General features: G+C 35.9%; 1 protein-coding gene across 5 annotated transcripts in view; it reads right to left on the reverse strand.

Moving 5' to 3' along the window:
* The window catches only part of EXOC6B (exocyst complex component 6B), a 611,818-nt gene that overhangs the window by 279,278 nt on the left and 317,802 nt on the right, over positions 1-14,738 (reverse strand). For all 5 annotated transcript variants that reach the window (XM_030310833.1, XM_030310832.1, XM_032592666.1 and 2 more), the window contains exons 12-15: positions 9,888-9,959; positions 9,002-9,099; positions 7,443-7,548; positions 6,177-6,286 (exon numbers count right to left, since the gene is read on the reverse strand). In XM_030310833.1, coding sequence (XP_030166693.1) covers positions 6,177-6,286; positions 7,443-7,548; positions 9,002-9,099; positions 9,888-9,959 — 386 coding nt within the window. The remainder of the gene's footprint in view (positions 1-6,176; positions 6,287-7,442; positions 7,549-9,001; positions 9,100-9,887; positions 9,960-14,738) is intronic.

The raw sequence follows: 14,738 nt of genomic DNA on the forward strand, positions 1-14,738 counted from the left end.
ATACTCCTTCTATGTAAAGAATTTCCTTTTATTTTATGTCTGCAGAAAGACTACACACGTCTGTTGGCAATTAATTATCTCAGCTTTTGTTTGGCTAAAAAAAATTCACTTTATTTCTGAAAGCTGTTCTGTTGTCTATAGAAATCTTGCTTGATTTGTTTTTCTGATTACTTCAAGCATGTGGCTACACTGTCTCTGGCTTGCATAGTTTTGGACAAGTCTCCTGTAATGCTTTTCATTACACCTACATATAGCATCTTTTTTTTTCTAAATGTCTTTAAGGCATTAGGTTAATTTTTATGTTCACTTATTTGAAAATGATGTGCTTAAGTATTTTTCTTTGCTTGCTTTGTTGCTATTGCTTTGCTGTTTATCTTAATGAGGTTCTCAAAATCTGGAGTCTCTGGTTTGGTGTCTTTTATTATTTTTGGAATACTCTTAGCTATTATCTCTTAAAATATTTTTCCCCTGTTCTCTTTATCTTCTTCTTGGCCTCTCAATTATACTGTTTGTAACTGCCCCACAGATCTTGGGCACTTTATTCCTTTCACCTTTTTTTCTCTTTGTGTGTCAGTCTGGGAAACTTTCATTGACCTATCTTCAAGTTCCTGACTTCTTACTTCAGCTGTGGCAAGTCTACTGATGAGCCTCTCAAAGGAAGTCTTCATCTCTTAAAAACAGTTTCTTATTTCAAGCATTTTCATTTGACTCTTTCTAAAAATGTCTGTTTCTCTACCAAAAAGTCCCTATCTATTCATGTAAGTGGTATTTTAAAGTCTCTAACTTTAAAAGTTCTATCATCTGGGTCATCAGTCTGGTTTGTTGACTTCATTGTCCCTTGACAATAGAGTTGTATTTAATTGCTTGTTTGCATGTCTCACATTTTTTATTGAAGATTGGATTTCATATGTAAGACATTAGAATCTGAGGTAACAATATTTATACTTGGAAATGACCATGTTCTCCTCCTGTTGGGCCATTTGCATAAGCAGGAGTTGAGCTGGGTTTGGGTTTTGTTGTTCACATGGTTATCTTCAGTGTGTCACAGATTTCAAATTCTCCTAATAATTGCATGGGACTGGTGTGGGTGCTGGAATCCCAGGGGGTTTTTCATAAAGTTTCTGTACCACCCACAGCTCTCAGTTATACCTGTGTGCCTATGATATAGAATGGATCTTTCTCTACATTCTTGCCCATCAATCAGTGCTAGATTGCAGCCACTTGTTATTTACTTGCTGCGAAACTATTAATGGAGACCAATGGACTTTCTCTGTTGTCCTGGCCAGCTTCAGTCTTGGGTAGACCCTGTGTGCCCAGTTCTCAGAAGCAGAGCTTGCTCAACATCCCTGCCATCCTTTTAGTGGCAGCCAACTCTGCTTTATATCTCCAGTGGGTCTACCACAGTTTTCTGCCCTCCCCCAGTGTTAGAAGACCTTTAATAGTATCGGTATGATCCTAGGCACAGGACTGTTTTCTGCCTTTGTTCCAAGGGTAAAAGGATGTTTTTCCTTCAGTGCTTCCTGTACAAAGAATGGGTCTTTTCCTGTACCCTGCAGAGAGACAGAGTTTGCTGTCCTTACTCCAGTGATGCAGTTCTTGATCTGTGTAAGTGAAGGGTCCAAACCATGGGGGTGGGGCTTCATGCCTTTCTCACAGCAGTGGCTGATCCCCTTTCTACACACCTGCAATATCATGGAGGGTTCTTTCCGCTGTCTTATTCAACCCCCAATCTTTCTCAAGGGCACCCAGTAGAGGTCCATGGAAAAGAACATATGAGGGAATGTTCTGGATCTCGGACTCACAACTAGAGGTTCCTTACTAACATGCCAGTTCCAACTAAGGTTTTAGCAATCCTAAGGCTTTGATTGATTTCCTCCTTCTCACTTGTATAGTATCTACACCTTTCTTTCTTGATCTGCCACAGGTACGGGAATCTGTGCATCATGCTACTCTCCTTAGAGGGGTCAGCCTCATCTTAGATTTCAGGGCAGTTGGTCACCCTGTAACTTCAGCTGTCTGATGGGTTCCAAAAAAAGTTTTCATTTTGTAGTTTAATTGTTTTGTTTGTTTTGTTCATTGTTAAGGAGGAAGCAATACTCTTTCCAGCTTTCTATATTGTAAACAGAAGAAGTATCTCACAGTAATTTGCTTTAAAAAAAAAAAAAAGTCCTATGCATGTGCATGTATTCACATGCAAGAACGATTAAAAGAAAAAGATTTCCCATATATAAAGAGTGGTTATCACTATGTGTTAAAATTTTGAGTCTTTCAAATTTTTTCTTCTTTGGACTATTCTCTATCTCCTAAATTCTTTACATAGATCTAATTTTATAACTTAAAAGAATCTGTGTGTGTGTGTGTGTGTATGTGTGCGTGTGCGTGTGTGTGTGTGTGTGTGTGTGTGTATTCTACTTTTTAAGTCCAGTGCAAGTGCTAGAACATTATTTTACCAAAGAAATGCCATTTATTTGCTTACTTTTAAAAGGATTTTCTTTCAAACAGAGTTTTGCGTCCTCAGAATTCATATAATTCAATATTTCTCATGTTATTCAGCATCCTCTGTCCAACGTAAAAGGGAAAAGTCTTATAAGAAAAAGAGTTTGACTTAAGAGAATAATTATCCTTAAGCCTTCATAAAAATGTCAGTACAGCAGTTTTTCTTATTTTAAGAGTCTTGTGTTTAAGATAACTAATTGTTTTTATACATATTATTTTTTAATGTTTATTTATTTTTAGAGAGAAAGAAAGAGAGAGCATGCATGCACATGCATGAGTGGGGGAGGGCCAGAGAAAGAGAGAGAGAATCCCAAGTAGCTCTGCACTGTCAGCACAGAGCCTAACACAGGGCTCAATCCCATGAACCGTGAGATCATGACCTGAGCCGAAATCAAGAGTCAGATGCTTAACCAACTGTGCCACCCAGGTGCCCCTATATGTTATCTTATATCCCATATTAGACAGCTATGATTGTCAAAGTGGTCTCTGTCACTCCAAGTTAGAAGGTAAATATAGCCTAGAAAATAAGGTAAATGTAAACCAAAGAATAAAGGCACCTGTAAAATCTTCCCAAATCTGGGGCGCCTGGGTGGCGCAGTCGGTTAAGCGTCCGACTTCAGCCAGGTCACGATCTCGCGGTCCGTGAGTTCGAGCCCCGCGTCGGGCTCTGTGCCGACGGCTCAGAGCCTGGAGCCTGTTTCCGATTCTGTGTCTCCCTCTCTCTCTGCCCCTCCCCCGTTCATGCTCTGTCTCTCTCTGTCCCAAAAATAAATAAACGTTGAAAAAAAAAATTAAAAAAAAAAAAATCTTCCCAAATCAAATTTTTTTTTTAAATTATTTTAGAGGTAGAGAGAATGCAAGTGGGGTAGAGGGGCAGAGGGAGAGAAAGAGAGAATCCCAAACAGGCTCCATGCTCAGCACTGAGCCTGACATGGGGTTCAATCCCATGACCCAGGGATCATGACCTGAGCCAAAATCAAGAGTGGAATGCTCAACTGACCGCACCACCCAGGCACCCCTGAATATTTATTTTTAATTGTCAATGTTAAACATAACAAAGGTAGTTTTCAGGCAAAAACTTGATATATTCAAGCAAGAAAAAAGACTTTTGAACAATTTACTCAACATTATCCCTTTATCATATCGCCTTTCCTCCAAAACAGGATAGAAAGAGTCATGATGCAACGAACTTGTAATATTTTTTATATGGTAACATACGTATCAGTACCCTAGAGATCACTCTCAGTTATTAAGTCATTCGGTGGTAGTGGTAGAGAGGGTGGGCCCTAAGGGGTAAACAACTTTTGGTTTATAACTTGCAAAGATAATCTCATTTCCATGAAATCAAACTCATTTTCAGAGAAAAGAACAAATGAACTCTACAAACCATGCTTCATTTTTTAATTAGTAAGAATGATTATCAAACAAGTTACTCAAACTATTTTCCAATTATATTTACTTTCAGAATTCCCTGGCATGCCATACATTCCATCTACTCATTCTTTTTTGTTGTTGTTGTTTCTTAATTGACTGAGCTGGTGCAGGAGATGTTGTGCTGAACAAAACATTAAATGTTTCTACCCTTCAAGAGGCCTTTTCTAACATCCTTAATTTGTCTCAACATTTGGTTCCTATGTTGATGCTCTCTCTCTCCGTGATAGCGCTTATCACCAATCGTTCAGTTCCTCAGATTACACACTCCTTGAAGACAGGGACTGTATTTTCAGCATCTTAATGTCCTCACTACCAAGTACAATCTGACAAATGACAGACTACCTATAACGTGAGGTGAATAAACCAGCAAATAAACAAAGGAGCCTACAGGCTAACACATAGATAAAAGGAGCCTACAGAAACACCACAGATACAAGGAGAGCAATCAAATCTATGAGCAGCTTTGATCAACAGTATTCATAAGGTACAGAAAGAGCACAAAGGAGTCAGTAGATCAACTCCATTAGGGATGGAGGTGGTCAGAAAGCCTCCATTCATTAAAGGCTTATAATGAGCCTTGAAGGATGGTAGAAGACAGGAGCAAAAACACGGAAAAAGTGATTTTAAGTAGAGATAGAGTCAGGAGAAAAGTCAAGTCTAAAATAGCATCTTATGATCAGAAAATACCAAATAGGTTGTTAGGACTGAAGCACGGACTGACACGGAAATTAGCATGGGATATGAGCCAGGAAGGCTACAAGGGAGACTAGGTCAAGGGGTGAGGGAGCAGGCAGGTAGAGAAGTACATCAGGTTAGAGTTTGAACTTCATGCTGTAGGCCATGAGGAATCCTTGGAAAGGTGAGCATGTAAAGTTAAATGATAAGATTTGATTGTAGAAAAATTACTCTAGAGAACATACAGAATAGAATGAGGAGAAAGGGTAAATGGTTGGGAAAGCAAAGTCAGACAAATAAGGACAATTAGGAGACTATTAAAATGGCCCAAGTCAATTATAACTACAATGTGAATGAAAGCAGCCACACTGGGAAGACAGAACTTTAAAGAAAAAAGAACTGAAAACAAACACCAATCAATATAATTTTGTCACCAACTGGATTTCCAGAGCTCATTTACAAATGAGCCATTTGTTAAATGGGAATAATTAACACTTACCTGCAAGAAACATTATGACAATTATCTGAGATTATGCATGTAAAATACTAACACAGTGAGGCCAAAGTGTAAGAATTCTAAACACTGCAGTAATTGTTTTGTTGAGGCTGATGCTGATCAGATTTGAATCCTGGCTTAAACACTTAATCTTGTGTGACCTTGATAAAGTTATTTAACCTCTCGGCCTCACTTTCTTCCTCTGAAAAATGGATTACACTTTCTAGGACCTCATAGATTAGTACTATTTTGAATTTTACAGACAATTTTAATACATTTGTAAAGTGTTTACAAAAATTAGACCAATGCTTAAAACTTTGTTTTTAATAAAAAGTTATTAATAGAAAATAAGGAGTTGGAATGATTCTTAGATTTCTGGCTTGGGTGAATGGTGGTATCATTCACTGAGGGGAGAGGACTCCTTTGAAAGCCAATCATGATGATTATTCTCCCTCAAATTCTTTAAGATGAATTAAGTAGTCTTCTAGGTGTTCTGCAACTAAATTAAACATATTTCAACACTCGCCATCGTATATTTTCATGCCTAATATCCTCAGTAGATACTGACAATATCTGGGGGCAAAGAACTGTGTCTTTTACTTCTGCAGTCTCAGTAAACAGGATGTATCTGCTACATAAATAGGCTCAGAACATGTTAGTCAAATAATTTAAAGGAGATATGGATACCTTTAACAAGTCCAGAGGATATTTGGAAAGAAGGATATTTCCAAAGGATTTTATTTGCTACTCCCCTAGTGGCCTTAAAATTTCATCAAGTAGAATGTAAAAACTAATATACTATTTTCCAGTAAATTCTTACTAATAAAAAATGTTGAAATGCAAATTTATAATGAAAATAGAAAATAAGCTAAGTAATATAAGCAAAACATTATTCACAAGTTTCCAACTTTCACTTTTACCATGATTTTATCAATATAGCAGTACTGTGCTGTGAAGGGCTAATATTACGACTTTCATAATCAGCTGAAAAGAGTATCCAAAGGTTTTCAGAATATTTCTGCACATAAGACTCCCAGTCTCAGTATCTGCAGCATTTCCACTGTTTCAGACATACCTTAGGTGAAGATCTTCTGAAAACTTCAGGCAGGCATAGATAAATTCCTTAATTTGGTTGTAAACTTTTGGCACAAATTCAGAGAAAGGAAACTTTTTTGGAAATGGCTGCTGTAAATGCAAAGAATTAGCGAAAGTAAGTCACAAACTAACATATGCTGAAGATACTTAGAAATTAATTAAAATGCAAAAGGAATTTTCTTCCACACTGCAAAGTGTCTACTTAACAACCTCAAATTTAAGAAAGCGTTTCCAAAAGTTTCCTGACACGAAAAAAATAAGCTATAAATTTAACTAAATAATAATTCAAATGTCTTTCCACACATGAAGGGATAAAAAAAAAACTGTGGTAAATACCCAACAATAAAAAGGAATGAATTATTGCTACATATACCAACTTAGACACATCTCAAAAGCATCACGCTGAGTGAAAGAAGCCAGCCTCAAAAGGTTACCTACTGTACGATTCCATTTATATGACAATCTGGAAAAGGCAAAAGTAGATAGACAGCAACCAGATTGGTTGCCAAAGTCTGGGGGTTAGGGTTGGGAGAAACTGATTTAAAAAGGAGCAGCACGAGACACCTGGGTAGCTCAGTGGGTTAGGCGTCTGACTTTGGCTCAGGTCATGATCTCACGATCCATGGGTTTGAACCCTGCATGGGCCTCTGTGCTGACAACTCAGAGCCCAGAGCCTGCTTCAGATTCTGTGTCTCCCCTCTTTCTGCTCCTACCCAGCCGGCGTTCAGTCCCTCTTTCTCTTTCTCTCTCTCTCTCTCTCTCTCTCTCTCTCAAAAAAAATAAACATTAAGAAAAAAAACATCTAATAAAAAAATAAAAAGGAGCAGCATGAGGGAATTTGGGGGATGATGGAACTATTTTGGTATCATTATTATGGCAGTACATATATGACTCAACGCACTGTTGAATTATATACCAATAGAATTATATATTATATAGCACAGGGTAATTTTTACTGTATGTGTGGGGGAGAAAATGTCCTAAGAGTATGATAACAGTAAGTATTTCAAAGTATAAACCAAATTGGAACATGCCCAGCAATACCCTTAACACTTCGACCCCGAAATCATATACTGATTTTCAAACAGGAACTTCTGTTCTTTTAAGCCCCAAAATCGTTCTCTGGGGGTGTTCTAGAGCTCTAATGCACTGAGTTGGAGGTAATGCCTTCAATGAAACTGATAAAATGAAAGCTTTGAGAGTATGCCAAATCAAACAGAGAATTTTATTTTACAGTATTCCTCACCTTTTCCAGCTCTATGTCTTGGAATGGGAATTGTCCTACCACCTTTTTATACATCTCTTCACTTGTTACTGGTATAGGGCTGTAGTTGTCAGAATCAAGTATGTTTCTAGAAATAAAATGAAGGAAGGGTGGGCTGGTTAATCACTGTAGTGATTACAAGTAATTTTCAGGTAAACTCAAACAGTTGTGTATACAAACCACCAAAACGAGTGTTTTCTACTTCCTATTCTATTCCTCTACAATGAAACTATTCATTGCAGGTAAAAATACCTTTGACAGAAGACAGAAAGAAAACTACTCTGAAACAGAGGGAACACAATTATGAACATGATCTCACAGTATTTGAGATTTACAGAGGAGACAAAATTTTACAGCAACATGTAGAAGCTGTAAGGCAAATGGGTAGTAAAAACAAAAGGATGTGTGTGCTCCAGAAAAAAGCAAAGAGGTTTCATTTGTTTTGTTTTGTTTTTTAAAGAAAACACATTTGATTATGTTATTTAATACTGTATTAGTTCTGTTCTAACTTTCAAAACTGGCAGATGAAGAAAAGTAACTTCTATGATAAACCCAAATTATGTTCATTTACTTCATCTCCTATTCTGTATTAAGGATGAACTTCATCCAGAGGAACTGACTCATTAACTAGACTGGAGGTTCTCTAAAAGCAGAGACCAAACTACGAAAATCAAAACCAAATTTACTGAAGGGATCAGATCAGACACTTTTAAGACCATGGATATATCATGTTATGAATTTTCAAGGTTCGTAGAGACATAATCCTCCCCTAAATACAATTGTACCATTAGTAATATTAAAGGAAAAATGTAGTATCTTATAGCTAGAAAAATTTAAAAACAGGGTAAGCTTATCTGGGGATAGGCTATTGCAATAAGCTGGAAGATCACATTAAATAAGGGAATAAAAGTTCAAAAGAAGAAGAAACTCAAGTGATATGACATGAGTTGTGTGCCAAGAAAATAGTCTAAGGAGATATTTGTGAATGCAAGGTGTAACAGGGCAATAACTGTCTTATTAGTGTATACATGATATAATAACGATTTAAATAACATGTTTCAAACACTGGATTGTAATACACCTCATCTCTATATGTGGAGAAGGAAGAATTTGAGGAACCACATAAGTAAGTCTTCAAAAAAGGTTCCAAAAAAGCCTACATTACTCAAAGGGGTTCAATAGCTACCACCCTACAAGTGAGCTATATAGTAGGCATGATCCTCAAAGAGGAAACCAACAAATATATTAAGAAGACTCAAGATGATATGGATGGTATTCAAGGGGGGAAAAAAAAAGCCAAAATGGGATCTGGGGAGTCTCCACATAATAGACATGATACACTGAGATCAGTTATCTTGGGAACTTTATTTGGGACATCTCTTCAATTTGCTTGAATTCTGAATCATAACCTGGATCATAGCTATAATAAAATAAGCCACACATACTTGTTGCTTATAATATTGAGAAGCCTTATGTATAAACATGTGTGTACATACACTAGCACACGCACGTGCACACACACGACAAAGATAATTTCTCACCTGAAAATACCTGCCCACTTCTTTAGCAGAGTTTCACTATACTGATCTCTGATTTCTAACAGCATGTCAAAAAGCTGATTCACAGGAAAACCATACACCTGAAACAAAATAAGAAAACAGCTTCATTTTATAAGGTGATTTTTTTTTTTCAACATGAAAGAGATCAGGCACTGAAAGATATTATCATATTCTGGTCAAAGATTTAAATGAAAGCATGACAGCAGCATGTTTCATTCCCACTTCATGTCTAGTGTTTATCTCAAGAATCAAAAGATACATACCAAAATATTTAAGCTAGTCAGAAAAAAATAAACAGATGATAATTAAAATCAATATATACTGGTACAATGTCAGCTAAGTCCTCCCTGCAACTCATCCTGTACCCTTAGCAAATTTCAGGAGTAGGGAGGGAAATGTAATAGATCGCCCCGCATCTGGCTCTGTGCTGACAGCGCAGAGCCTGCTTGGGATTCTGTGTCCCCCTTTCTCTCTGCCCGTCCCCTGCTCACACTGCCTCTCTCTCACACAAAAATAAATAAATAAACTTAAAAAAAAAAAAACAAAAACACCAAAAAAACTCCAAAATCACTCAGGCACTGTATCTGAATTAAGGACATTTAAAAAAAACTAAGGTAGTGAGTGGTTCAATTAATTGACTTGCTCTGAGCAAAAAAAAAAGGGGGGGATTGGAACTATTTATGAGAATATAAATTGGTCAAAGTGATAACAATGAAATGCTATAAAAAGATTAAAAGATCTAGCTCTAGGAAAAGAAGAAACACAACTAAAAACTAAAAGGCATTTATTAAGCTTAGGTAGACAATGAAAAGATTTACACCTGATGAATACTAATCTAGAAAAGTTTATGTAAACAGAAATCACAAACCTGAAGTGTGTCAGCAAAAAGCACAATGAGGTTCTTCAAATCTAACACAAGGTTTGGATCAGAGCAGTAAGACTAAAGGAAACAAAAGACAATGAGGAAAAACACTGTAATTATTAAAAATAAAACTAAATTTTTAATTTATTTAATTGTTTGATGATTCGCCTGGTAAAGGCTCTCCAGAAAGGGTCTAACCCTTTCCTGGCTCAACGTAACACCAGATTTAGCCAGGAAAGAGCTGAGTAGAGACTCCAGTAAGCCATGATCTATATTTTTAACAGTTGGAAATTTGAAAACATACTTCTAAATAATTCTTCAGTCAAAACAGAAATCAAAATTGATATTGCATATTATTTTTAAATGAACAAAATGTAATACTTGATATCAAAGCCTATGCAATGTGGCTAAAGCAATTTCAAAATAAAATTTATATTTTTAAATGCAAGCAGAAAACACACAAGACTGAAAATAAACTAAGCACTCAATCCACAAAGCTAACTCAAAAAGCCAAAATAAATCATAAGTACAAGAGATAAAAATTGATCAAATTAAAAGCAGAAATAACATAGAGACATGAAAAATTTGATCCATGAAAACAAAAGCTCGTTAAAAATATCAATAAAACAGACAAATCTTAGTTAAGTCTGATTAAACAGCAAAAAAATGAAATTAAGCAACAACACAAGGAATACAAAGAGAAAACAAACCTAAATAAAGAGGAAAATAAAAGTTACAAATAAAGTCCATACATAATCTCTTATCAGTAAAACTGAAAACTGAAATGACATGGAAGGTAGGTTATGTGGGCACGATTCAAAGATGTACACATGTCACTACGTGAAAGTTCAGTAATTTTGATATTCAAATTCTCTTAATTACAATTTGGTTACTTCCTGCCTGAACTCTCAATTCCTGAAAGAGGCATACTGAATTCACTCATAACAGTACAGTTCATCAATTTCTCTTATTACTAACAGTTTTTGTTCTATACATATTGATGCTTGCTTGTCCTCTATAAAAAGGCTATTCTCTTTTTGGTGTGTTAAAACTAGAATAGTACAAAATATTCCTTTCCTTTCCCATTTAATGGTCTTCAAATTCAATTCTATTTGCCTTTGAGAATATTGCCATTTCTGCTCCTCTTACCTTATTTTCACTTTTTTCACACTCACCATAATGTATGAGTATGTCTCAGTAACCAGACTATAAAACTTCCTAATTCTTTGACATTTCCTGTGATTGCTGACGTATCTGAACCTACTCCATCTTTTTTTAAAAAATTTTTTAATGTTTATTTATTTTTGAGAGAGACAAACAGAGTGGAGCGGACAAGGAGTAGAGACAGAGGGAGGCACAAAATCCGAAGCAGGCTCCAGGCTCACCTGTCAGCACAGAGCCTGACACGGGGCTCGAACTCACGAACCGCAAGATCACGACCTAAGCCTAAGTCGGACGCTTAACTGACTGAGCCACCCAGGTTCCCCATAAACCTATTCCATCTTAAGTTTCCCATTTACAATGATTGCTTCTTTTTTATTCCATGTTTTTCATTGGATCCTAGTTCTTTTTAATTTTCTTACAGTGGTTATTAATAAGTTATATACTTTCTTCCCGCTGTTTATATGAAATAATCTAGAGTTTTCATTAAAAAACTTTTTAAACATTAAGTCTCTCTCCTTCCATATGGATTCTTAATAGCATTAAACTTTACAAATAATCAAATAGCTTTTTAGATTTATCTATGAGTTTTACTCATTTTTTTGCACACATTTTATTTTAATCCTATCCCATCTTGTATTTTGGATTTTTCATTTTTTGTACAATACCAAGAAAACAGGAGAGGTAAAGCATAAACTCTGAATCTTCATGTTTGAAAATGCCTTTCGTTTGGCCTCAAACTAAAATACAGCATTTCTGATGTGAAAGAAGTGTCTGCCTTCATTTACCCTGCTTGATACTCAATACAGCCTTTCAACTATGGGAATCTGGAAATTTCCTTCTTTTAATTATTTAATTACTAAAGTCCTCTCCTTTGTGTCTATCCTTCCTTTCTAAATCTCAGTTAGATACAATAAAAAATGAGCATCAGGGGTGCCTGGGTGGCTCAGTCGGTTAAGCGTCCGACTTCAGCTCAGGTCACGATCTCACGGTCCGTGAGTTCGAGCCCTGCATTGGGCTCTGGGCTGATGGCCCACAGCCTGGAGCCTGGTTCCGATTCTGTGTCTCCCTCTCTCTCTGCTCCTCTCCCATTCATGCTCTGTCTCTGTCTATCTCAAAAATAAATAAACGTTAAAAAAAAATTTTTAAAAAAATGAGCATCAGCTATCCATCATGTTTCTTAACTTTCCTTTCATATCTTCCATCTCTTTATTTGCTCCATATTTGGGGATATACATTTGACTTTGTCTTCTTGATCACAAAATGATAGTTTTACCTGTTTAATCTATGAATTAAATTTCTGTATTCAGATAATCAGAGATTCCTAAGAGAGCAACGTTTATCTTTGGCTTGTGTGCTTCCTTTTCCTCCTTACTACACTTTTTAAAAATCAGGCCCTGGGCTGACAGCATGGAGACTGGTTGGGATTCTCTGTCTCTCACTCTCTCTCTCTCAAAATGAATAAACTAAAAAACGAAAAAACAAAAAAACATTATCCCACTATAACCCTTGTCCACCTACCATAACAAACTGAAATGTTCACTATATATAATATCTATGAAACATGAGGTTTTTGCCACATGGAATTAATTACATTGTTCCATAATTTTGAATCTTAAAAAATACCTTTTCGGTTTATCAGATGATCTGTTTATATTATTAACAACTATATTAGCAGTTCATCTGATGTGGAACCATTCCTGATACAAACTCTCCGTTGTATTAGCATATAATTTTCTAATATATTGCTAAATTTGAATTCCAAGTGAGATGGATCGGGTCAGATCTCTATCATGTTTTGAAATCAGCATTGAGAATACTACACATATTAATACCTGAAATATCGTATCTTTCAAAACGTTTCCAATTTATGTATTGACTAATAATTGAATCAGAAAAAGAGTAGTTTGAAATACGACACAGAAAGTTAGAAAGATATATATAGATATATAACTATATATAATTAAAATGATTGTAAATGTATGTGATGCAGAGGTGCTATGTTTTAATCAATGTTTTATATGTTTTAATAGCCTTGTTGAGATCTAATCCCTATACCATACAACTCACCTATTTGAAGTATATAATTTAATGGTTTTTAGTTTTTGTATATTCACAGACATGTGCAAACATAATCACAGTCAATTTTAAAACATTTTTTCATCTCAAAAAGAAAACCTATATCATTTAAATTATCCTCCTAGCTACTCCCAGCCCAAAGCAACCACTAATCTACTTTCTGCCTCTACAGATTGATGCTGATCTACTGGAAAGAAAAAAGGTATTTTGTTATTTGTTCTTCCATTCAAAAGAATATACAGCATATCTACAAAGAAAGACTCCATTAAGATTAATGTTCTCCAGAGATACACATTTCAAACAGTATGCTTGGAAAGTGGCCTCCTCTTAATGATACCAAATATGACTGCATGAAGAAGAGAGGGCAGTTCCCTGCTGAGTGGTGTAGATCCGTCACATCTCAAATGTATCAGTCACAGAGAAAAAGTTAAGAACCCCTGCTTTACAAAAAAGAAATTGCTTGCAAGGAATCTAAGTTTTCTAAAAGAAAAAGCTTTTCCCAGGAAAATAACCGAATTGGTAAAATCATTGACATGGACAAATATAAAATAAACAAACAAAATCAAGGACTCTTCTCCCTAGAATACAGTAATATTAGTTAATAAATATGATTGGGGGCAAAAAACTTTCCTAAAAACATTACCTTGAAAAAAAACATAAAACACCAAAAATAGGACTTATGGAAAGCATATAAAATACCTTTCCAAAATACATGAAGGCAAATAATTAAGAAAAATATATATATTCCTGGTGAAAAACACCAAATACTGAAAAAAAATAATTCCATTTTAATTTACAGATTCACTGCATAACAACACTATAGTTCAATTTGGGGGAGGGAGGATATTGTAAGTGGTAAAAGGGATGCGACAAACTGATTATCAAATTAATCTGGAAGAATGAGAACATAAATAGTTAGCATGTCCTAAAAAGAGGATTTTAGAGAATGTACATGTCCTATACGAAATTAAACCATACTATGTCAAATATAATAATCAAAAAAATGTAACATTGGTTCAAGACAGAGAGGAAAGGGGGGTAGGGAATCATAGAGCCTAGCAAAAGATCTTAGTATTTATAAAATCTATTATTTTTTAAGTTTATTTATTTATTTTGACATGGGTTGGGGGGGCAGGGAGAGAACAGGAGCAGGGGAGGGGCAGAGAGAGAGAGGGAGGAAGACAATCCCAAGCAGGCTCCCTGCTGTCAGCACAGAGCCTGACTCAGGATTCCATCTCCTGAACCATGAGATCATGACCTAAGCTGAAATCAAGAGTTGAATGCTTAACTGACTGAGCCACCCAGGCACCCCTATAAAATATATTATTATATGATAAAAGTAGCCTCCGAAATATGTTGGGAAGAGAAGGATATTAAGGAACAATTATGTCCCCACAAAATTCATATGTTAAGGCCGTAACGCCCAGTGTAGCTATATCTGGAAATAAAACTTAGATAATTAAGGTTAAATGAGGAAAGGTCCTGATCTGATGGGATCAGTGTCCTTAGAAAAGAAGTAGGCGACAGTAGGATGCCATGTGAGGAAAGGCCATGTGAGGACGTGATGAGAACACAGCCATCTGCAAATCAGCAAGAGTTCTCACCAGAACCCAACCA

Source organism: Lynx canadensis, chromosome A3, assembly GCF_007474595.2.
Source record: "Lynx canadensis isolate LIC74 chromosome A3, mLynCan4.pri.v2, whole genome shotgun sequence".
Lineage (NCBI taxonomy): Eukaryota > Metazoa > Chordata > Mammalia > Carnivora > Felidae > Lynx > Lynx canadensis.